This window comes from Capra hircus, chromosome 15 (genome assembly GCF_001704415.2).
Source record: "Capra hircus breed San Clemente chromosome 15, ASM170441v1, whole genome shotgun sequence".
In the NCBI taxonomy this organism is placed as follows: Eukaryota; Metazoa; Chordata; class Mammalia; order Artiodactyla; family Bovidae; genus Capra; species Capra hircus.
In genome coordinates this window covers 46724997-46749901 of record NC_030822.1, presented here as the reverse complement: position 1 = coordinate 46749901, position 24905 = coordinate 46724997, and the positions used below count along the sequence as shown (strand labels likewise).

The window sequence follows — 24905 nt, the reverse complement described above, 5'->3', positions numbered from 1 at the left end:
TCTCAGTGGGTAGATGTGGAAGAGGGGAGATGATATGGGGGTGTGCTGTGATGAATATTGTCAGAGCCTCTTCAAAGTTCCCTTTCCCCTCAAGTATCACATTACACACTAGTTATGCTCTGAGAGGACCCTCTCTCCTGTTGTTGAAAGTATTGTAAGTATAGCCTCCCGAGGAAGCCTCACATAGGAGCCCAAAGCCAGGGCTTAGGAGAGAGGAGGGCTGGTGGCACCCTTTGTCCCTGAACATTTTGAGTCCTTTGTGCTTGCTTTTCCTAATACAGGAACTTCTTGCTCCTCAGTCCCATTTCAGCAGGGCTTCTGGGTGCTCAGAGGCAGGTTCTACCACCCAGGGCTTGTCATGTACAGCCCATGCACAGATTTTGGGGATGTGTTCTCCCAAAAATGAAAGCAGAGAAATATGTACAAGTGTCTGTGTTTCATACTGATCACTAGAGACAGCTCTGTTTGAAGAAAATAGTTCTGTCTGAGAAACTAATAGAGACATTGGCTTTAAGGGTTTTTCTTTCTTTTTTTTGCTATATATATATGTGTGTGTGTGTATGCGTGCGTGCTAAGTCACTTCAGTCATATCTGGCTGTGCAACCCCGTGGACTGTAGCCTGCCAAGCTCCTCTGTCTGTGGGATTCTCCAGGCAAGAATGCTGGAGTGGGTTACCACCCCCTCCTCCAGGGGATCTTCCTGACCCAGGGATCGACCTTGTGTGTCTTACATCTCCTGCATTGGCAGCCGGGTTGTTTACCCCTAGTGCCAGCCCATATATATGTATATATATATTTGGCCACACCACACGGCTTGTGGGATCTTAGTTCCCTGACCAGGGATTGAACCGGAGCCCTTGGCGGTGAAAATGCAGAGTCCTTACCACTAGACCGGGAGGGAATTCCCAAGGGTATTTTTTTCTCCCCTTCAAATCAATTTTCTTCTGTTTTGTCACTTAGATATGTTCAAATGTAATCTTATATTATCAGTATTTATATTTTTACAGTGTTTTGCTCTTGTAGTACTTACACTTATAAATTAAGGTAGAAAACATCAAATGTATACAAAAGTAGAGAGATACAATAATAAATCTAATATATTCATTATCTATCTTCAACAGTTTCTAAAACATGGCTGATTTTATTTTGTCTCTATCCTCCCCCTCACCCCTGGATTATTTTGAAGCTAATTCTAAACATATTATTTCATCTCAGTTTTTTCATCTCAGTGTTTGCAGCTTAGAATCATTATCAAAAAAACTTTTAAAACCAGAAATCTGTAATTATAATCATACTGGCATTCCCTGCATGCTACTCTGTGCAGGGGATTTTCTGTGCATATCTCATTTAATACAATAATCCAGAGAGGTAGACCATCATCACCATTTTAGAGGGAAAGATACTAAGACCCGAAAAAGTCATGTCACTTGCCCCAAATTGCCTGGCTAGCAGTAGAAAAGCCAGGATGTCACCCCAGCCTGATTTCTTTGGTCAGATCTAAGCCTTTCCCTAGTCAGAAGCTGTTTGCTCAATTATTTTGGTGCTGGCAGCCCACAGGACATGACAGCCAGACTGTGGGGCAGCGGGTAGGAGGGATGTCTGACTTTGAAAGGATTAATACTACTAGAGAAAGAGTGGGTACAAGGTAAAGATTATCTTATTTCCTACATCAAAAAAGAACTGCTGTGTAAAGACAAAGTCAGAATGTGGATTCTCTGAATTCCAGCTTGGAATGAGTTTGTTTATAGAATCCTGAAGGTCAGAGGCTTTAGGGAGGTCATTGAGTTCAGCCCCCAGTCCTTAGGCATCCGAGAGACACGGGCGCCTGTCGTTATTAAAGGTCTGGTAGAATCCATCAGAACACTTAGCTTGAGAAGTTACCAGCCTTAATAAGAGCTTCTGGAGAAATGCACATTTTCCATCACTAAACACCTCTGTCACACACATCCTTTTCCTCCTTGTTAACAGAAGACTTTATCCCCTGACTACTTCTGAGGAGGCGGCCTCTTTATCCTACCAAAATACCTCCACAGCTAATCTTAGTCCCATTCAGTTTCCAAGGAAAAGACATTCCTCTTTTGAAGGGTCAGTTTTCCCCTCTAGATCTCATTTCCTGGATGTCTTAAGGGGTGCTTGCTTATCTCAGACGATGGGTACAACTATATGGCCAGACATTTCCTTGAAGCAAACAGAATGTGCTTTAGGCATTGAGAGGAAGGGATGGTTTCTGTGGACTGATGTGGTGACTGCTGCACTTCTTCACTGGACACTTAGTGGGCGCCTACGTCAGGGCCGGTGCCGGCCTGTGCAGTGACGGTGGCAAGCAGGATGGATGTGGTCCTGTCTGTGAAGAGCTTACGGTTGAGCAGGGAAGATAATGACACGAGATCACAGATGTGATAAATGTTCGGGATAGAGGGAGCACAGGGTTCAATGGAAGTTGATAAATGAGGGTTCTCACCTGGCTTAGGCCTTGGGGATCGTGGAAGGCCTTTCCACACTGGGAAAAGATGCTTTAAATTGAGATCTGTCCAGTCAAGGTTATTCAAAGACCAAGAGGGGAGAGCATGGGGACTCCATACGAGGTGAGTTAGAGTGAAAAAAGAAGAGCCTCAAGTGGATTCTGGAGCTACTTGGGAGGTAAAATTGACAGGATTTGGTGATTGATTGTCTGTGATGGTGACTAAAGAGAGGGAAGATTTTCTTGAAGTGTCTGGTCCTAAGGTGGAGGAAGGGGCAGGATTTAGATAAGAGAAGATAAGCATGCATGTGTGTGAGGGTCAAGTGTGATGAGCCTTGGCAAGAAGATTGACTTGTAGTGTTGCGAAGGAGATAAGGTTGGAGAGGGACATTGCAGCCAATTATCCAAATTGCTTCCTCCTGAAATAGACTTGACTTTACCTCCAGGTAGATCCTGGGGGAGCTCCCGAAGGTGAGTGAGGCATGCTTTCCCTTCACAGAAACCATTTCTTTTAAAAACTGTGCTAACGAATACTTTCTGCTTTGTTCTCTTGGAGGAGCTTACTTTTGTTGTGTAGTGTGATACGCGGTGAGAAAAAAATGAAAAGACTGAGGTGACCATTTGTGTCTTTAATATCAGCTCTCAGATTAATATATTGGTAGAAAAAGACAAACTGGCTCTTTCCTTTTCCTTCTCGAAAGAGGATCTGTTAAGGTCACATTGACTTCTCTTATCAGAGCCTCCACCCTGGTTTTTTGGAGTGAATCCTTCTAGAGCCATCTGAACCAGCATCACCTGGGAACTTGTTGGAGATTCTCAAACCCCTACTGAATCAGAGGTTTTGGAAGTGGGATCCCTGTAAACTATGTTTTAACGAGCCTGCAGGTGATTCTGATTTTGGTAAATGCTTGAGAACCACTGACTTAGATAACTTGCTGTTCCCATCTCCCCTAAATCACTCCCAGATTCTTCTGTTCATCCTAAGTCTCCTTCAGATAACCCATCATTCTTTGGGCTACGGTGGCAATCTTAGTCAGGTAATCTTGGATTTAGTCAGGTAATCTTGGGATCCTCTCTCCTGTAGGAAGAAAAAAATTCTCCGTGGAGACTTCCTCTAAAGCATTCCTGATGAGACAGATAACCCGTCTTCCCGGCCGCTGGCAGGTGGGGCTTCCCTGAGCTGTTCGGTGTACCAGGCACATGCCCACCAAAAGACTGTTTTTCCATTTTGCAGATTAGAAACTTGGAGAAGAGAAAGAAAATGAAAGCTATGATCTGGCAGATCCCGAGGACGTGAACTCTGAGTGTTCTGGTTTCCGTGTCAGCAATACAGAATCAGTCAGGATGGCCTAGGCTCTGCCGTGGTAACAACAACAACTTTATTTCTCACTTTCACTCCATGTTCATCACAGGCCACCTGAGAGGTTCAGCTCTGTCACCTTTACTGAAGGGCCTGCACCCCTGTGCTCCCATGATTGCCAAACACAAGCAAAAGGAAACTTGGCGAACTCCACCCCGGCACATCCACTCACATTTCATTGGCTACAAAAAGTCATGTGACCCCTCCTCACGCCAAAGTTCACTCACATTTCATTGGCTACAAGTCACGTGATCACTCCTCACGCCAAAGGGGCAGGAAGTGCTTTTCTACCAGGCATCTGGGAATAGAATCAGAAATACTTGTTGGTCAGCACTAATGACTACACTTAATAATCCACAGAGCAGATTTATTAAGGGAAGCAGGACTTTTTGAGATTGGCGCTGACGAGCTTCTTTTGTTACATGACTAGAGCGTTTTCTCATTTTACCTTTTCTATTATGCTACCTAGTTCTTTGTCAGAACCCTCAAGGCACGTGGGTATCAGTCAACAGGTCCTGCAGCCTGACCCCCAGGGGAGACTTCTGCACACCCAAGCCAATAGGAAATATCTCTTGGAAGAGCTAATATAAGCCCAGGCTGTATTAATAAAAGTATAGTGTGTAGAGAAAGGGGGAGAGTAGTTCTCGTTTATCATGATATTTGTGGACTACTTAATTAATTTCATTCCAAGTTTATGGAGCCCCAAGGATATGCTAAGCCCCAAACACTTTGATTTGGGTACTAAATATCAAGAGGGATGTTGAGCAACTGAGATTCCCCTGAGGAGAGGGACCATTATGGTAAGGGGTCTGGAAACCCTGTCCTATGTTTAGTCTGTAGGGAAGATGAAGGAGGATATACTTGAAGTCTTCAAGAATGGCTGGCAGGTGGAAGTGGGGTATGCCTATTGTGTGGCTGCCGAAGGCAAGCCTTGTATCAATGAGTAAAAGTTAAAGGCAGGCAAATTTTCTCTTAGTCCATAATTTTCAAGGGAGGTGATTTTCTATCTCTTGTTTCAAGATCTGGAATCTCATTTTTAACACTAAATGAAGTCATCTGCTTCTTAGGATAAGAGTTGACTTTTTCCATTAATAATATTACTATTCTTTTTATAGATAATGCCTAGAGCCCTTTTGATTTATTATCAGGCACTTTTCTAGGTGCTTTCTATGTATTTATTTCCACAACAGTCCTTTGAGGAAAATACCATCATTATCATGGATACTGAGGCACAGAGAGGTTAAGAGTCTTGCCAGAAGTTGCACAGTTAATAAGTGGCAGAGTTAGGATTTGAATCCAGGTAGTCTAGCCCCAGATGCTATGCCTCTGACTACCATACATACTGCCTCTCATTTCAGTGGTCTTCGAGAGACATTCCCCTTCCTTGGCTGTGCTTAGGCATTAATGTGCTGGCTAAGTAGGCTACTGCTACTTAGAGGTTTTAATTTTAATTGTAGTTGCAGTAATGAAATTTGATCTAATAGCTTCATGCTTGCTTGAAAGGCACCAGCTTCCCTTCAAAGTCTCTTCTCCAGAAAGCATTCTCAAGCCTGTTTACAGGGCTCATTTCCAATGACTGGATCGATTGGTCTCCTCTGAAGGCCTCTTTCCTGAGTTTCGGTGATTTTCTTGACTTGGGAGTGTGTGGCTTAGAGGGCCACACCTGAGGGCTCTCATACACTATGGCGGAAGCCTGGGCGCAGAGAACTCCCAGCTGTGGTTTTGGTGGCTGGCACTGTGCACAGGAGTATTCTCTCTTTGGTGCTGGGAAGCCCAGGAAGCCACTGACAGACGCCTCTGCAGCTCTTGGGGAAGAGGAGAGAAGCATTCCGGAGCCGTGACGTTGGCAGCTGACTGACAGCAGGCTGTATACACTGATCCCAGGCTTTGTCAAGCATTTGATATTGAGGTGGGGCCTGCTTGAGCGAGTATGCATTCTGGAAGTTCAGAAGCCTGTTGTTGTGCTCAGAAGCCAGCTGTAAGGCCCCTAAGATCTCCTCGGAGTTTCTTAACCTAGGAAGAGGACCCTTGCCTGGCCTGTCATTCTGGGCATCTGAGTAAGTTTAGCTTGGTCCTTCCACTGGGATTTGAGCAGCCCTTCATTTTCTCCTTGGACTATGTTGGAAAAAAATAACAGTTGGAATTGCCTAGAATTTCATGAGTGGTGTTTGGAGGATATGACTTTAAAAGATACTGTCTCGCTGAAGGTACATCTTCTCTTCCTGACCTTTGACCTCTTTGGGGGTTCATTTTGCAGGTGGCAGGGCAGGACTATCCAAGGCATTTGCTGATTATGCCTAGGGATGGGGTATCTCGTGCTGCCAGAGATGGCTGTTTCTCGTTCTTCTGCATTTTCAAGTTGGTGAAAGCTTGCAGTGAGAGATTGAGAGCCCAGGATGGTAGAGAGGGCATCCTACAACTCTGAGCTCGAACAAGGAGTCTGTCCTGTCACTCATCTGCTGAGCCCTGGGCTGCGAGGCTGATGTGTTGCTGTCTGCAGCTGATACAGCCAGCACCTTGTCTTTCCAGACAGGCAGTCTTGGACTAGCTTTGCCTGTTGCATTTGGTTGCCATGGCAGCAGAAAAATGAGGAAAAATGGGAACACCTGGCAAGCCAGAAGCAGAAACTTGACTGTTCAGTTTTCCTTCCTGGTCTAGGAGACGGTGTTGGTGACAATCACAGGTAAGGGGAGAGGTAATGATGGTGTCCTTAATCATTCGGGCATCTGAGTGTTGGCTTGGCTCTTGATGCTGCTGTTTTGGAGGGCACTGGCACCGGATATTCGGTGGTTGCCACACAGCAACCACGTCTCTGGCTTTCTGTGCTGAGGGAGATGCTGCGGTGGTGGCTTCGCTGAGTGTGGAAGGGAAACTGCTGCCTGCACAGTGATTTTTGTCTTCTGTGACTTCCCTCCTTGTCCTCTTCTTTTACCTCCTCCTAGTCTTGGAAGTACGCAGATCTCCATCAGAAAAGGCTATTTTCTAATGACTGCCTGGTAATCCAGGAGGAGGAGATACTCCAGAAGAGGGCTTGCCAAAGGCTGGGGTTAGAATTGTAGCATCTGTGAAATGGCAGACAGAGGTCAAAGTCTGGTTCTCTCTTGTAGACAGAGACGTGGAGCCTGAACAGCGGAAGACTGGACCAGGCTCACATGGCAGAGTGGGACTCTGGGCTTGGAGGCAGGAGAGAGCAGCCTTCGAGGCTCACTGGGTTGTTTCTGTGCCAGGTGAGGGGTGCTGTTTGGGCTGGTTTCTGGCTCCCAGAGTGATGCGGAGTAGGGAGAGGAACTAGAGCTTGTGTTCCAGAGAGGAGCTGGGGAGGAAGGGGAAGGAATGCAGAAAGTCTTAGTTGAGTAATGAGGCCACAGTTGCTGAATGAAAACCCCTGTCAGACAGCCTCCCCCAGGGTGTTGGGAGTGTACAGGGAGCCTTGGCAGTCTGTCTGAGTGTCTCTTTTTCTTGGAAGAGGGAGTGTGGAGGTGTCCGCCTGTTTCGGACAAGAACTTTGTTTTATTCCTGCTTTTCATTCTGTGTTGCTTTTCCCAAACCCCTTAGGTGGTGGGTGTGAGTGCCATAAAAAATGCTGGTTGTGCTGGTTGTTTGTGAATGTGCCTCTTCTCATGCACCCAGTAATTTTAGCTGAGTTCTCCATGTAGAATCCTTGCAGATAAAGCATGAATTGGGTTGCCGGTTTCTCTAGGAACTAATGGGGCACAGATGTCATCTAATGATGTCTTCCTAGTAAGAGATTCCTGATTCCCCATAGTTTCCTAACCTCCTATCATAGCCTTGAAGACTCTTGATGTTATCTTTCTTCTGGGCAAAGAATGGGAGGCCAACCTCCTAGTCACAGGGTTATTACACAGTAGAGAAGCCCCAGATAAGGTGTTTAAAAGTCTGTTTGTAGGAAATGATTCTTGTTGAGAAGTTAATTGTTTGGTACCTTGAGCTTTCTGAAGAGATAGTGCCTTGGAAATAATAAAGTGTACCTGAGATTTATGTTCTGGAATCTCCATGATAATAGTCACAAACAGTGCTTTTCATTGAGTGTAATGCTTCATGGTTTTCAAAGCATCATTTCTGTCCACAGGCCCATCTTCTGAGATGAGAATTCTCTTCTCATTTTGCAGAAATGGAAACTGAGGCCCAGAGTAGCAGTGTGACTCATGGAGGGAGTCAGTAAGCTGCAGAGGGTGGTTGAGATCCTGTTATTCTGGGCTCATGGTCTTTCCACCATCCCAGGATCTTCTTGGATTGGGGATTGGTCTTGAGGCTGAGAAGAGCAGAGGCCTATTTCTGCCAGACCTTGGGACTTGCCATGGGTTGGTATCTCTGTGACAGAGTCCAGGTTTTGGAATCTAGTTACTCTCTTGAGCTGGTCATTAATCTCTCCGAGCCTCAGTTTCCTCTTTGATAAAATGGAGAAGGTAAAACTGGCTTTGCAGGGGGAAGTGAGATAATGCCAGCAAAGGGCCTGACACAGCAGGTGCTGGACAGGTATAGCCAGGTCCTCAGGTTGCTTGACTTTGTGTACCTGTCCTTATGGGTTGGTGATACTTGGCCTGGCAGCCTACCTATTACAACAGCGATGGGGTCTTGCTGTGATCTGCTCCAGTTCATGATGTTGACTGAGAGACAGCTGAGGAGCCCATCGACCAAACTCACCTAAATTCAGACCCAAACGAAAAAAATGACTTCTGAATTTATAACTTCTTTTTTTTTTTTAACTGCATCTGTCAATGTTATACGCATTTGCTCCTGGGAATGTAGGAGGCAGAAGCAGCTCCTTTCGTAGGTGGGTAAATGGAGGGACAGAGAAAATGATTTCCTGCCCAGGTTCACCTGACGCATCGCTGAGGAAGTTCAGAGTCGAATGAAGTCACTTTCCTCCTGGGCTTCTCCAGACTGATTTCTGTCTGGTTCTGTCTTCTTTTGTTCTTTGCAGAGAAGAGGCAGTTCAGTTAAAACTCTAGCTCACTGTTTTGAACTTCAGCCCGCACCCCTCCAGCAAAATAATCAGCATTCATGTAGTCCAAGTCAAGGAAAGAAAAGTCTTTGTTCAGAGCATCTCACTGCACTTTGGGAATCGGGATGGCACGGAAACCTGGCAAACAGGCTTTTAAGTTAATAGATTTGATTTAATGACGCTAGGAGTCTGCCTTCCCATAGTGTGTGCAGGATTTTTTTTTTTTTTTTTTTTTTGTCTCCTCTCCGGGATCCTTGTGACTCATGTGCCTCAGGGCAGGCTCTTGGGAACTAAACCACCTTCACGGATGCTCTGCTCACGGGCACGGGCTCTTCTCTGGGGGAGGGGGCCCTGCTTGAGTGAAACCTGTCAGGAGTATAACTCAGAGGACATGAGGACAGGTTAGTGTCTGCCCTGTCAGACTTTTATGTGGGGAACTTGCCTGTAAGACGTGACTGGCTGAAGCAGGTGAACCAGAATGCCCACATCCAAGTGAGTGTGCATGGGTTACACACATGCACCACTGATGTTCCCGCTGCTCAGACTACTGTGGTAAAAGATTTCTAGAAGTTTCCATCAGAGCCAGCTTTTCAGGCATGCAAGAAAAATGTTTTTGAGTCTTTTTTCATATCCTCATTTTTGAATATCAAGTAGTGTCTCAAGCATGACCACTGTTTGGTTTCTTTTACTAGTCGAAATTCCAGATCACGTCTAGTGATTTCTGAAAGTCACAAGTCTAGTCAGCCTTGGAGGATCTAAGGGGCTTCCCAGATGGCGCTAGTGGTATAAAGCCCACCTGCTGATGCCAGAGACACAGAGACGTGGATTCGATCCCTGGGTTGGGAAGATCCCCTGGAGAAAGGCATGGCAACCCACTCCAGTATTCCGGCCTGGAGAATCCCATGGATAGAGGAGCCTGGAGGGCTACAGTCTATAGGTCGCAAAGAGTCAGACACGACTGAAGTGACTTAGCACACGCACACACAGACAGAGGATCTAAGACACCGTTGCACACTCTGAAGAGATTCAGAGGAACATCCCCTGAATGCAGGTCTGGTCACTTGGCCAAGTGGGTAGCTGTGTGTGCTTTGTTCTTTCAAAGAGCCAGGTCAGGAACTGCCAGGAAATGGTTGACGCTTGTGTGTGAGTGGGGAGTCCTGTGAAGACATGTTCCCTGTTTATAGAGACAACACAGTCCCCTCCCTGGGGAGGATTTAGTTTGGCCTTTAGTCCTGTCTCCTAATAAGCTGCTTTCTTTGGATGTTGCTGAGCAGAGGTCTCTATAGTCATGGAGTACGGGGTTTTCTTCATATGTTTCTCCCTGCCCACTTACCCCTCAGTGTCCCTCACTGATGTTCAGTGTTGGGGCTACAACCGGTCCTTTTCCACCTGAAATCTATTCATACCTGGCTCTCCAGGTGGTGGTCATACCTTCTTTCCTCATTGACCTAAGGCTGCAGGGAAGTCCTCTTTCTTCTTGCACTTTTGGCTGGAGAGCTCCCTGGCCAGCCAGCATCCCAGAAGCTAGTGTGGGAGGTGACATGGGGGTTAGAATACAGAAAGATGAGTACAGTTAGAGCTCGAGATTGTAAGGTGCAGGAATGGCAGAGGTGGCTACCTGTCCTGGATTTCCTGGGCCATCACAAACCCAGATGATCTGTTCTTTGCCCCACTGAGGAGCAGCGGCATATCTAGTTGATGGAATGTGATGCTGTCATTTAAAATGACATGAATGAGTTTAAAAGAAAGGAAAAAATGTTTAGATTACAACAAGTTTTAAAAATCAACATGGAAGATTGTAAAGCTATGTGATCACAGTTATCTGGGCTTCCCAGGTGGCTCTAGTGGTAAAGAACCCACCTGCCATTGCAAGAGACATAAGAGACATGGGTTCCATCCCTGGGTCAGGAAGATCCCCTGGAGGAGGGCATGGAAACCTACTCCAGTACTCTTACCTGGAGAATCCCATGGACAGAGGAGCCTGGCGGGCTACAGTCCATAGGGTCACAAAGAGTTGGACACAAGTGACTTAAGATACACAATTATCTAAAAACACACAAAAATGAAAGTAAATATACCAGGGAGATTCCTAGTGTCCTTTTGGTTTAGGATTCTGGGCTTTCACTGCTGTGGTCCAGGTTCAGTCCCTGTCTAGGGAACTGAGATTGTGCAGTGTGGTGTGGCAAAAAAAAGGCAAAGGAAAGAAAGTAAATATATCAAGTATTAAAATGATTTTCCTTTGGATAACAGGATTATGGTTACAGTTTTCTTTGCTTCTAACTTTTTTCTTGTATTTCTCAAGTATTCTGTAATAACCCTCATATCAGTGTCTTAAATGGGAGACAATTAAACTTGATAAAATCCCAGACAAACTTTTTTTATTGTTGGACTGTGTGTCCTGAATTTGGGCTTAGAGATGTAGCTGCCATAACTGAGATGAGCCGAGAACTCTTTGCTTTCCTTGTCTCAACCTCTGGGAATTTGAAAAGTCAGGCAAGACCAGGTTCCAGGAAGACGTCTCGGGCATAGTTCTGCCTGGAGGCAGGGGCTGGACAAGGCAGCCTCTCAGAGCCCCTTCCCACCCCCGGCTGGCTGTTATCTCTCTGCTGCACACAGCCTCTGCCAGCAGTGTGCGGGCTGTAAGTGTGGCGACATTCTCTGAGTGGGGAGCAGTGACAGAAGTCTGGCTGGGACGGAGGCTGGGGGCGGGGAATCCGGAGTGAGTGCCTGAGCTGATAAGGAGCCAGTGATCTTTCTGCCTGGTGGGACTCACACCTCTAGCTGCCAAGCATCCAGCCTGGCCCAGCCCCTTGGAAAGCTGATGCCCGCCGCGGTGGTCCTGCTGCTAGGACAGCTCAGCAAGCACGGTGGTCACGGCTGTTTCTGCGAAGGACTTGCTGATGGTGCAGGGTGTCGGGGCTCTGTCTTGGGGTGTGGGAAGGATCACTGTCCTTTGAGTAACAGTGGTTTTGAAGGAAGCAGTGTAGCTCCAAAGTGGAAACTGGGATTTTCCCTCCTGGCACCTCTGTAAAAGTGAGCCTGGTGAACGGACATCCAGAACACGTCTTCTTCGGCTGTGTCTTGCCTGGATCCTCCAGCTCCATCTCTTCAGGGCCCTGGCCCAGGCCTCCAAATCAGTTTCTCCACTTCTCTGGCAAAAGGCCTCAGTTTACTGCAGCTGTCTGGATCCTGTCACCCGTCGGAGCAGCAGGCACCCAGCCAAAGACTGCTGGCACTTACACTTTGAGGAAGGCTTACAGATCCTGGAGTCAGCAGGGTCTGGGAATCAAGCATTGAGCTGCTCAAGGATAGGGACTGGATTGTGTGGGATCATTTGCTGCTGCTGCTGCTGCTTTGAAAGAGTCTGGCAAATGCTGGGGCTCTGTAGAGGCAGGTGAGGAGGGTTCTCTACGATATCTCTTATGCGTTATACATGATGTTCCCAGGGTACCAGCCTTCCCAGGGCAAGTGGGAAGCGTAACTGGCCCTCTTGGTGGGAAGCATGATGTCGCTGGGTGCTGATGGGGACACATCAAGGGCATCCTCACTGGGGACCCAGGAGTGCCTTGTTTCTTCCTGCTCTCCAGACATGGCACAAGGGGTTAATATCTCCAGTGGCTCTATTTTGGGGCTAATGGAGTGTTCCTAGAATAGGACTCTTTGTTGAGTAGTCTATTTTGGGAGGCAAGCCCCACTGGCATTTATGTAAGCGATTCTCTCTGTGTATGTGGGGGTGTGGGTGTGTGTGCGAGTGATTTCTTGTTACTAATTATAAGCAGCTCTTTTTGGGAGCCAGGGAAATGGAGGTGTGTGTGTGTGTGTAAGGAGTGTGGATTGCTCTTGCCGTGAAGAGTAGTGGTGTAACCGTGTGTGCCCATCTGATGGGGCACATAGTCACCCAAGTAAGAGGATAAATGAGGGGGCCTTGGGACTGCAGGCAGCAGTGACTTGGCCACTTGGGGTGTCAGGCTGTGGAGCCTGCCCACCTGTCCATGCTCTTGATTCCCTGAAGCGTATATGTAGGCTGGACATCGTGACCCTCTGACTGCAGTCTGGAGTTATGTGGTATCCAGAAGATCTGTCCTGGGTTGTTTAAGGTCCATTAACCAGTTATAACCTGAGCTACTCTGATGCTGGGAGGGATTGGGGGCAGGAGGAGAAGGGGATGACAGAGGATGAGATGGCTGGATGGCATCACTGACTCGATGGACGTGAGTCTGAGTGAACTCTGGGAGTTGGTGATGGACAGGGAGGCCTGGCGATTCATGGGGTCGCAAAGAGTCAGACACGACTGAGCGACTGAAATGAACTGAACTGAACTGGAACTAAACCTCAGACTCCACTTCCCATTGCAGCCTGGCTATTTATTCACTGGATTCTCTTCTGTCTCTCCACAGGCCAAATCCGCATATGTCGAAGCAAGAGAGAAACCAAAGGCCGTCCAGCATGGTCAGTGAAACGTCCACGGCGGGGACCACTTCCACCGTGGAGGCCAAGCCTGGCCCCAAGGTGAGCTCTGGGCCACTCGCCCTTGCCTTCCCCTCTTCTGTATTTTGCCAAGTCCCTTTGTAGCCAGAAACGCATTTGACCTTCACCATAGTGTTTTTTTAACTCTATTTTGTATTGGGGTTTAGCTGATTATAGTGTTGTGATAGTTTCAGGTGAACAGTGAAGGGATTCAGCCATACATATGCATGTATCCATTCTCCCCCAAACCCCACTCCCATCCAGGGTGCCACATAACATTGAGCAGCGTTCCATGTGCTAGACAACAGGTCCTTGTTGGTTATCCATTGTAAATACAGCAGTTCCACCATAGTTTTGTGAAGGAGACACATAATAAGAGATCTCCCCAAATGAGAGATGGGGAAATCGAGGCCAGTTGGGGTTATGTCACATGTCCAAGAAAACAGGTGATTGCTGACAGAACCAGGACTGACAGCTAGGGCCTTGGCTGTATTCTTCATTTTCCTGGCATGTCTTGGGAAGGCCACACCTCTGTTCACATGTGTCTTGGAGACCGCATGGTAAAATTTGGGACAGAGGTCCCAAAGGTGTCTGTGCCCAAGCTGTGGAGGCACTGACTGAGGAGCAGGGAAGAGAACCAGCATCGTGGAGAAGGGGAGAGCACCAGAAAGGGGGGGGGGAGTAAATATCTGGAAATTTGTAAATACTGTCACCAAAAAGTAGCATTCCTTCAGAAAGCCACAGGACATGCTGGGGCCAGCAGCTGCTGGTAAAAGTCGACTGAAAAATCCCTTTACATTTGTTTTCTCTGTGACCCAGACAGGAACCTTGCTAGCTCTTGGACTCCCCTTTTAATTAGGATGCTATGGCCATGCGCCCACCCATTCATGGTCATCTCGCTGTTCTTTTAATCAGAGGACAGTGCCGTGCAGATGAAGGCACAGGGAACCTGTAGCTTTTCTATCATGCATTTGCTTTTGGGGGCTTCCCCAAGTCATCCCGGCTGCTAGAGACTAAGTCTGCTCTTTCCTAGATCATTAAGTCCAGCAATAAAGTCCACAGCTTTGGGAAGAGGGACCAGGCCATTCGGAGGAACCCCAACGTTCCAGTGGTGGTGAGGGGCTGGCTACACAAGCAGGTGAGGAGACTGAGGAGGGAGGGTGGCAGGGAGGTAGTTCCTGCTGAGTCCCTTCCTTCCTCTGACCCCTGGGAGCTGGGAAGGGGCTCGTAGTAAGGTTTTTGTTCCTGTGTCTGTCCAAGGCCAGTGATTCTACCTACCGATCATGCTAAGTGATGTGCTCTTCCTGTTTGCAAGTGAACCGTCGACTCAATGGCTGCAATTTCCTTCCCCAAACCCACTTAACCGCTTTGGTTCTTGGTACTACTGCCTGTCCTGGGGCTCGGACCCGAGTGTGGATGGGTCAGCCTGCATCCAGCTCTGTTGTCATAACCCTCTGCCAGCACTTGCCCTCCTGATGTTAAAGAGCCTTTGTTATCATTTGCCTGAAAAACCCCATGTTTTCCTTTTCTCCTGTCTAGCACACGTATCTGGCTTCCTAGCACCTCAGATTTCAAATCAGCCAAACTCAACTCACTGTCTCCTCAGCCCCTACCTGTCTTTTTCCCCTAGCCTGCTTTTCCTGGGTCATGGTGGTGCCATCCTTCTCCCAGGCACGTGGTTTAGGAACCTCAGCACCACCACCAGCTTCTCCTGCTCCCGCATCTGTCCAGTCCTGAAACCCTGTCAGCTCTGTGTCCCCTGACAGTCCATCCTTCATCTCTGTCTTTACCACCAGTTATCCTGCCTCTGGTCCTCTGGCTGTGGATAGGCTGTGAGGTCCTAGGGTCAGAGAACATGTTCCTTCTGTCTTCTTCTTCCCTTCTTGCCATCCATCCATCCATCCATCCATTCCCCCACTCACCCACCAAATGCCTGCCGTATTCCAAGTGTTCTCACTGCAACGACAAAGGGATGAGTAACGTGTGGTTCCTGCACTTGAGGACTTCCTGTCATAGTCTGCAGGGGACACCTCTCACGTGTCATGTCATCACCTAGCACGGACTCCCGCATAGCATATTATCCAGATAAACACAAATTCTCAGAGCAGTGATGTATGTTTTTACTCAAGGCTCTATGGGAAGACAGAGATGGGCGTTAACTTGTACAACACACAGAAGAAATCCCTAAATGTCCCCTTGAAATCCCTCTCCCCCAGTTCTGTTCCCCATGGCAGCTCCCATAGCTCCCCAGCCTCTTCTGACCGATACTCCCCTGGGCACCATCCTCTTTTAATGAGACCCTCTTCCCTCACAGCTCTGTTCTCATTCTCTTTTCTTACCCGGGTCACCCTCTGACTTTTTCCATTTGCATCCCTGTCCCTGTTAAACAAAAGGCTCCTTTGACATGTGGGGTGAGACGGAAGGGATTATAGATAATCCTTCTCCCCAGCAGACACCCCCTTGCCCACGCCCCTGGGCCCCTGGGCCCCTGGGCTGGGCTGTAGCTGTAAGGTCTGTGTAGATGCTGTGGACACCCAGTAGAGAAAGTGTCGCTGTGCTTGTGGGAGTCCTGAAAGGCTTCCCAGAGGAAGTGACATTTGAAGCAGATATATAAAGGTGGAGAAGAGCTTTTCAAACAAAGCAAATATCGTATGCCAAGACTTTAGAGGTCATCTAGTTAATGCAGAAGATAAAACCAAGAAATACAGAAATACAGTTAGCAAGCTTTTAACACTTAAGTAAATGGAGGATGGATAAGAATTTTTAAAAATTTAAGCCTGTCAAAAAGTTTTACAGAAGGAAGACAATTTAATAGCTAAAAATGGCTCTGGAATTTTCCTAGGTTTGGGAGAAAAGTGACCCTAAAACTACTATTTTCCTACCCTAGCCATATTTAAAAATTTTTCATAGTCACCTAAAAATTTTTTTTAAAATAAATGTAATGATTTACATTTTAGATGAGTAGAGGCAGAGTCTTGTTACGAGACAGTTTAGTTCAAGAAAATCCAGGTCTTTTTCTGTTGAACAGAAGGAAAACAGCATAACCAGTCCCTTACGGTAGATGACTTAGTCAAATGAGAATTTTGCCTCACTGATTAATAAGCTAACTTAAATTCTTTGTTGCATACTATATAAATCAATTTTCTTTCTTTTTTTGATCTTTGTTGGAGTACAGTTGATTTATAAATTTGTGTTAGTTTCAGGTGTACAGCAAAGTGAGTCAGTTATGCATATACATGCCTCCACTCTCTTGTTTTGGATTCTTTTCCCATATAGGCCATTACAGAGTACTGAGTAGAGTTCCCTGGGCTCTGCTAAGTCAATTTTCTAATCGGTGCAAATGAAGATATTTTATAGCATATTGAATGAGTGAATGAATAAATATTTGTTAAAAGCTGATTTCTCTCTTACTGGAAGGACTGTTTTTGAATTCTTGTCTTCCTTTCTAAAAGTAGGCTGCTTATGATATATTAGACTGTTTACAGGAAACAGAACTTCCTGGGGATAAACCGTCACTGGATTTAAATTTTAATGTCCTATTCAAAGAAAGGCTATGCAATCAAAATTTATTAATTTATGGAAGGAAAGCGTGAATATGAGCAAATCTTGGTTCCAGAATGAGGTTGTACATAACTAAGGAGGGGGAGCAGTATGCTCAAATATTGGCCCTGATTAAGTTTTCTTTGCTCTGCAGGACAGTTCCGGGATGAGGCTGTGGAAAAGGAGGTGGTTTGTGCTTGCTGATTATTGCTTGTTTTACTATAAAGGTGAGCTGAGGTTCAGGCCACCAAGGGCTCTTTGTGCCTGAGGTGGTGGTGAGGTGATACAAAAGTTGGTCTTCTCAAATCCAGTGTTTGGACCAGTGGCCCAAGCCAGTTAATAACCTCTTAACCTGCCAAAGTGTTCACTTTTACATATGTGGATGGTTGGTGACTTCATTTTTATCAGTCCCAGCCCTGGAAGTGCCATTTGTCAAGTTAAAAATAATAGAATCTGGTTTGCCTTCCACTTAGGGTCTCAAGTTCTGGATTCTTTCCAGCTTCTGCCCCACTGGGGGCATAGGCACACCTTTGATGCAATCTGGAGGGAAGAGAAGTATAGGTGAAGCATTGTATTTTATAACCTGTTATCTGGATTTATCCCCTGTTACTGGGTGGGCAGCTGGTGAATAAAATTGGCCGTATGAATATTTGTGAAGCCCCAGTACATAGAGTTAGGGGCTGTGCAAAGGTGAGAAGAAAGTAAGGCTCAAAATATGGAGGAAGAGATAGCCTAATTATAAGACAAGACTAGGCTGTGACAGGTGCTTTGGAGGGCATCCAAAGTGCTTAGGCAGTGCAAGGGAAGCAAGAAGTTAATTCCATCGTGGAGAACTTGGTCAGGGTCCTTAGAAGAGCTAGGGTATAAGTTGAGCTTTTTAGGATGGGTAGAGCTTTGCCCATGTTTGGGGGAAGATGGGCATTCACGCAGAAGAAACAGCTTGACTTAAGTTCTAGAAGCAGAAGAAGGTGGAATGATAGACCTTCAAGGCTAGAGTGAGTCTTGCATGGAGCACACACTAGGAGATAAGGCTCAGGAGATGGCTAAGGGCCAGAATGCAACAGAGCTGGGAGTCTAGATAGAGGAAGTCGGGTTTCCTTCTGTATCCAGTGAACAGTCGGCAAGTACCTTGTGTGAGAGAGCAGAGGGACCAACTTGTCATTAGGAAGTTACCTCTGGTAACAAAGATGGTTTGGGGGAGGAAGAGAATAGATGTAGAAAGTATGATATTTCCCACCTGCTCTAACTTTGCCCATGAGGTGAGTACCACCCAGAATCCCTTCCCCACCCTTCACAGAACTTTAAATAGCACCTTCTGAAGCTTTCTTCCCTTCTCCAGGCTGTGTGCCACTCCAGGCTGTGTCCCCACAGCGCGTGGTATGCGCTGTATTTCAGGAATTAGCAGGTGGAACCGAGTGTGTTCACGTGTGTGCCCCCATCCTCAGGGAGAGGGTGCCGTCTGCCTCACCTGTGTGGTCCCAGCGCTAGCACGGTGGTCCCCGGAGCACCTGAATGGATGCTCCACGACTGCAGTCATCCTGGGAGAGAGAAGAAGCACTGAACTAGGGTTGTGGGATGGACCATCCTAAGGAGGGTGCCACAGGAGGTTATCCTGATGTGTTCTTCCATTCAAAGACAGCCGAGAAGAAGCGGTCCTTGGGAGCATCCCTCTGCCCAGCTACGTGATCTCACCGGTGGCCCCTGAGGATCGCATAAGTCGCAAGTATTCCTTTAAGGTACTGTCCCTCTACTTTAGTGCAGCGGTGCCGTCCTAAGAAATGTTGTTTAGTCGCTGAATTGTGTTCAACTCGTTTGTTAGCCCATGGGCTGTAGCCTGCCAGGCTCCTCTGTCCATGGGATTTTCCAGGTGAGAATACTGGAGTAGGTTGCCATTTCTCTCCAGGGGATCTTTCTGACCTAGGGATTGAACCCACGTCTCCTGCTTTGGTAGGCGGCTTCTTTACCATTGCGCCACCTGGAAAGCCCCTAAGATACATTGTGTTCCCAGAAATGGCTTCACAGAAGCAGTTGTTTTTGTTGGGAGTGGGAGGGGGAAGAAGTTAAGAAGTTGAGTGTTTCAGACTCATGTTCAGTTCGGTTCAGTTGCTCAGTCGTGTCCGACTCTTTGCAACCCCATGAATCGCAGCACGCCAGGCCTCCCTGTCCATCACCATCTCCCAGAGTTCACTCACTCCTTGTTATAAATTCTTTAAGCAAGAATAATATCGCATCACAAGTGCTTTCATTTGTGTCAGAGCTTTTGAGTCCCTCAGCCTTAAGTATTTAGACCTCTCTTTCCTTGTCACTACTATATTTCTGCGACAGGGTCTCAGAAAAACAAAACAAAACAGGGTCTCCTGCTTTCTTAACCACTGTCGCTATCCCCAGTGACTCCAGAGTTGCTGTGGGTTGAAGATCCTGGATCCTCCTTTGCTTCATGTTGCATGATGTGGCATTACCTTATTCCTGTAAAACCTTTTGTGACTGAGAACTGCTGCTATTCACATTACCTCACTTGATGCTTGTGGGGAGCCTGGGGGGTTAGTACGATTAGCTTCATTTTATAGGTTAGGAGAATGAGGATCGGAGAGCTGAAGAAGCTTACCACAGCCCCAGAGCTGGAAGACGATGGAGGCAGACCTCCACCCTGAGCTCTGTGCTCTTTCATGTGCAGTACGGGGAGGGAAGACAATTTTTCTCTCTTCCTCTCTGCTTTTCTCCCACATCTTACTCTGGTCATCTGCACACCCATTGCAGGAGGCAGGAGATGGTTTCAATGAATGGTTATTGTTATGTTAGTAATAGTGATCTATTAAATAGTTCAGAGCCTCTCCTGCTCATTTTTGGCTCTGAGAACGTTTTGTTCCCTGGGTTTCAGACTAGTCTTTTGCAGCCGAACACCTTCCTTAGAAAACCTTCCTTTCTAGGATTGAGTACTGCTACTGGGCAAGCAATTGGGATAACGCTGTTATATGATTTGGTGGTGGTGGGGACAGCATTTGGAATATCTTCAAAGTAACAGATTATAATAACTATATATGTTTCCTCTTAACACTTCATTGGGAGGTGTGAAAAATAGGTTCGAGGAAAACATCTTTTATGTGCTGTCACATTCTCTCCTTTTTAAAAGAAAAAAGACTTCACCAAGAGTGTTCCCTAAATATTTTGTCTGGGAGACAGAAGGCATGGCCATTTTGGGGGCTGATTGGGGTCTTCAGGGTCTGAGAGGAAAGAAAAGCTACTCTGGGCCGCCCTGGTGATGCTGAGCCAGTTCTCCAGAGAGGACTGGTTTCCTGAGTGTGGAAGAGGTCCCTTCCCTTTGAGTCGCAGTGTCATTCTTTCAGGGACCTGAGGGTGGGCGTGGGGCAGTTCAGAGTCCACGTTCGTGGGCTGCCAAGGAGTGTGCAGTGTTTTATGTCCTGGGCCTTATGCTTGCCTCTGATGCCATTTCTCAGGTTCCAGAACTGCAGTTCTCTGACTGTTGCTAGGACACCTTGCCTGAGACTGTTCAGGGTATCTGCAGTGGCAGATAGAGCCTAGAGGGTTATGTGTCCTCTCTTGTCTGTCTTCTCTAACTGCGCTCCCAGCCTGGTAGCCCCTAGGCATTGTGCTGGATGCGCCCTGAGGCTCCGCTGGGGCTGCAGGATGAGCCAGCAGGGCTCTCCATGGCCTTTAGGTGCCATTCTTCCCCCATCTCCCACCCCTCCCCGCCATCAGCAGGCCTTGTGCTCTGCTGGCTCATCTGGGGCATCTCCTCACAGAGTGCCTACAGGAGGCACAGCCTCCCTTGGCCTGCTGGTCACCTCTGAGCAAGCTTAGCCCCTCAGATCCAGGGTCTGGGGCAAAAACCATCCCCACGCAGCCGGTGGGGGAAAGCGTCTTTACTGCTTCCCTTTGAGCTGTTCTCCTTCCCTCAAGACGAAGGGCACCTTACCTGAGGCCTACAGACCCATGAGTGTCGGTAGGTAAATCGCATCCTTCTTTTTTAAACCTCTTAGTGTCCACGGGTAAATCATGTCTTTTCTATTTTAATGCATAACATCTCCTTTGAGAAAGCAGACAACAGTTGGTATTGACAGCACCCATGCCTTTGATCACCAATAGAAACCAGAGATGTTTTCATATCACATTATAGTTGTTGCAGATATCTTGAAATACTGTTTATGCTCTTCACCACTTCGAAATTACAATAATTATTACATGTGCTACCAGACTTGTTATGTGATACATTAATAAGGAAGCACCTGTATCACTATATTGTAACATTTAAAAATATTTTGGTAACTATATTTTAATATAGTGTATTTCCTTTATCTTATTTGTGCACTAAAACACCTTCTAGGAAGAGTTCGTAGAATTCGCCAAGTTGTCAAGAAGATGCCAGAAAAAAGGTTAAGACTCTCTGCTTTTGATTCTGGCTGAAGGCCAGCCAAAAGTCATGGTGTTTTACTTATGTATACTCAGCAAACTTCTATTGTGCTCTGTTGTTCTACTTGGCAGGATATAGATGCTAGGGATACAGCAGTGAAAGGACACAGTCCTTGCCTTCGTCTGCATGAGCCTGGGGATTAACGGGATAAGAAAAGAACAGGAAAGAGCTGCTCTTCTTTCCCCTTTCAATTTTGTGCTTTCTCTATCTCTGAAATCCATCTTTCCCTTACCACTGTTGCTATTCTGTCTACCCTACCATCACCCCCCGACCCCACGGTAACTAACTTACTAGGCACTGAAATGATGCCTTGCACGTAGTGAGCACTCAGTGAGTGTTGGCCATCATTGCTTCAGCCCTCGAGCTCCTCTGTAGCCTTCAGCCTGTCCTCCACACTGTTCCTCAGTTACACGTCTGTTCAAGAATGCTCCCACCATATACCCTTCTGTGGCTCCCCGTTGCCTTCAGGATAGAGCCCAGTTTTGGTTTAGAAGGTCTGGCTTATCTCTCTAGCCACGTTTTAGCACTTTCTTCATATGCCTTTCCTCCATTTCTTGCCTGTAGGCCTTTGCTTGAGCTTCAGTCACAACCTCGAATGCCCTTTCTGAACTCTTCCTTGCCTTTTAGGTGTCTGTTCAGGGCACACCTTCTCCAGGAAGCCTTCCCTGAGTCCTCTGGACGGGTTTGGTACTTTTACTTGAACATCCAGAGCTCTGGTATCACTGTCCTATAAGTGGCTGATTACCCATCCAGAGCTTTCTCCAGGGAAACTAGCCATCAGCTAGTTTTGCCAGGGTAGATGTGGCTGGTCGTATTCTTCAGACAGATCACACGGAGCTGTCATTTGTAGTAGGAGTTGTGGTCAGTGACACTCCTTATACTTCCCAAGTTAAGGTTGGTTCAGCTTACTTGTATTTCATGTTAGTCCTCCATAAGTCAGTGATGGTTCAGTGAATCCCACTTACTTACTCAAGTGGATGCCTGCCCCAGAACCCCCTGTGGCTGGGCAGAAAGTCTGGGAAGCAGGTGTCAAAGATCTTATGGGTCATTGTCCAAGGAAGCTTTTCCAAGAACTTCTGCCAGTTCACAGTAAGACACGCATAAGCCCCTGTTCTCTTCCAATTGCCACGTCTCCACCTTGCTGAAAAGGAGGAATCCTTCCTAGAACAGTGGGTGAGTCCTTATCATGCAAGAAAGGAGATCAGGTTTGCTCTGGCCACTGTGGGAACCCTTAGTTGCAAGCCAGGTCTGCCTGCACTCCCTTGGCACTGGGCTGGATGGACTCAGATCTGTGGGTATCACAAGCAAACTTGTATTTAACATCATTTTTGGACATGGCTGTTAGGAGTGTGAGAGGAGAAGTGAATGCTTATAGATCGTGTCTGAGATTTCATCCATGACCACTGGTGATTTCAGAAACATGTCATTTTCTAGACATGTTTCCACTTCTCTCATTTTGCTTTCTTTGACTGGTCCTTGCCTGGTATCTGCCTGTCATTGTAGATCCAGGTTATTAGATCAGTGAGCTGTATCAGACTCATTTCTGGATAGACCCTGGGTGACATGTCTGGAATGTCTGAATAGACATTCCTAAGTGAGTGTCTAGAAGCCTGGCTCCAGCTTTTCAGTCAATCAAAAAAATATTTATTGGGCACCTACTGTGTGCCAGGCACTGTTCCTGGGGATATAGTAATGACCAAAATAGACAGAATCCCTGTTCTCATCAAGTTTATATTCTGCAAGAAAGAGAGAGATGATAAACAAGAGTGTGAAATAAACAATGCCATGTAATAAGTGCTGTGATAAGAATAAGAAGAATCTGTGACTAGGCGTGGAAATCTAGGAAAGTCACTTCTCAGAGCTTTACTTGCCATATCTATAAAAGGGATTCTGAATGTTCCTACATTTCAAGGCTATTGGGATTAAAATGAGATAAAGGCATGGAGGTACCCAGAAGATACACAGAAGGCACTCCATAAATCTTTATCTTTCCGTATCATCTCACTCTGTGGATTTGGTGAGCCTTTTCCCTGCAAATTTAAAAGACTCTGCTTATCAGAGCCCAAAGGGGAAAACTAGTGTTACCTCTTCACGGTCCATCCCAGTTGCTTTTCAGGGGTCATTCCTGGTACCTATAGAACATATGAGAGTACCTTGAGGCTTCCTGACACATAGTAGGTATGCCAGGGTCCTCAGTCAGGTGTTAGACAGCTTGGTCAAACTTCATAGTACCTCTTTGGAGGAGAAGAGCAGCTTCCTTGATGGGCACATATCACATTTCATGCCAAGCAGGGAAACCCAGGAAATATCTGCACCATGCTATCTGCTATTGAGCAGCTGTTTTGAATCAATCAGGTGCTTCAGAAGAACCAAGACAGGGATTCCCGAGAGTCTGCTTATTTGGAATGAGATTTTTTTTTTTTTTAATTAAAAAAATCTCTTTCTCACATAAGCCTTGAATTGACTGTGTGCCCTTCCATAAGTGGGAGTAAGATAAGTAGGAAACAGGTACAGCTGCAGGGCTTTTGCTGTGGGGAGCAGACACAGCTGTTGCTGGGCCTGTGTCAAGGAAGGGGAACCCAGCCTTTTTTTTCCACCTGTGGAAATCAGCTGGGTGGTGCGTGGGCTTTCAGTCTGGAAGAGGGGAGAACTGGGCTGGGGCATCTCTTGGTTTTTGCTCCTGGAAGTGAAATGCACACTAACCTCTCTGACCTGGGTCTCCGTCTTCTGTCTCCAGGCTGTGCACACCGGGATGCGGGCTCTCATCTATAATAGCTCTCAGGCCGAGCAGTCAGGCATGAGGACGTACTACTTCAGTGCCGACACCCAGGAGGACATGAATGCTTGGGTCCGGGCCATGAACCAGGCTGCACAGGTGCTGTCTCGATCGTCACTGAAGAGGTCAGTCCCCATGGAGGGTCCCTGCCAGAGTGCTGCCTTTGTGGGAGGGGGACCCAGATTCCACCGTCCACTCGCTCCTATTAAGCATTGCCCTCTCTTGGAATTTTAAATGGTGACTTCTTCCTGGAGGAGAATGCTTATAGAGCCAACACATGCTGCCGGCAGAGCTGAGAGGTCCCCTGGGAATTATCGAGGCCTCTGGCCTCATTAAGCAGAGAAACGGGAAGGACTGGAAGGGTGAAATGACTGAAAAGGCTGGGATGCCCGGCCTTGGAGCCTGCAGTCTTTCTCCTCTTGTGTGTGGCTGAAAGGACAACCCTGGGGCAACGTCTGGGGAGGAGGGAGCGGACAAGCAGGTAAGATCTTGAAACTGGAAACGTGCCACCAACAGCCTGACACCTTGCTGTTGGGAGCTGATGTGGGCACTGTCTTTCAGCTGCCTCTTCCCTCAAATGGGCCAACCAGGGTACCATTGGGGATCTGGAGGTTCCTGAGTCTGTTGACTGTGGGTGATTCCCTGAGAGCGTGCGGACAAGGAACATGAATGAAGTCAGTTGCTTGGAGAAGGTCAGGTAGCCCTGGAAAAGTCGGGGTGCCTTTAGCCTCACCTGACATGAATCCCCTTCTTCGCTGGACATCTTGCTCTGTTTGGAGGCCTCTTTGACAAAAGTCTCTTACGCCCTGTAAGAGTGGTGTCCTCCAGCAACCTGAAGACTGGATTCTCAGTGATTGCAAATGAGTGGTTTTATTTTGTCCACCTTTTCCAACTCAATTTTATGTGG

At 47.0% G+C, this 24905-nt stretch overlaps 1 protein-coding gene across 8 annotated transcripts in view; it reads left to right on the top strand.

Annotated features, from left to right (window-relative positions):
- PLEKHA7 (pleckstrin homology domain containing A7) overlaps positions 1-24905 on the top strand; it is a 221220-nt gene that overhangs the window by 135032 nt on the left and 61283 nt on the right. For all 8 annotated transcript variants that reach the window (XM_018059604.1, XM_018059601.1, XM_018059600.1 and 5 more), the window contains 5 exons: positions 13184-13295; positions 14287-14391; positions 16948-17020; positions 18429-18529; positions 23960-24123. In XM_018059604.1, coding sequence (XP_017915093.1) covers positions 13184-13295; positions 14287-14391; positions 16948-17020; positions 18429-18529; positions 23960-24123 — 555 coding nt within the window. The remainder of the gene's footprint in view (positions 1-13183; positions 13296-14286; positions 14392-16947; positions 17021-18428; positions 18530-23959; positions 24124-24905) is intronic.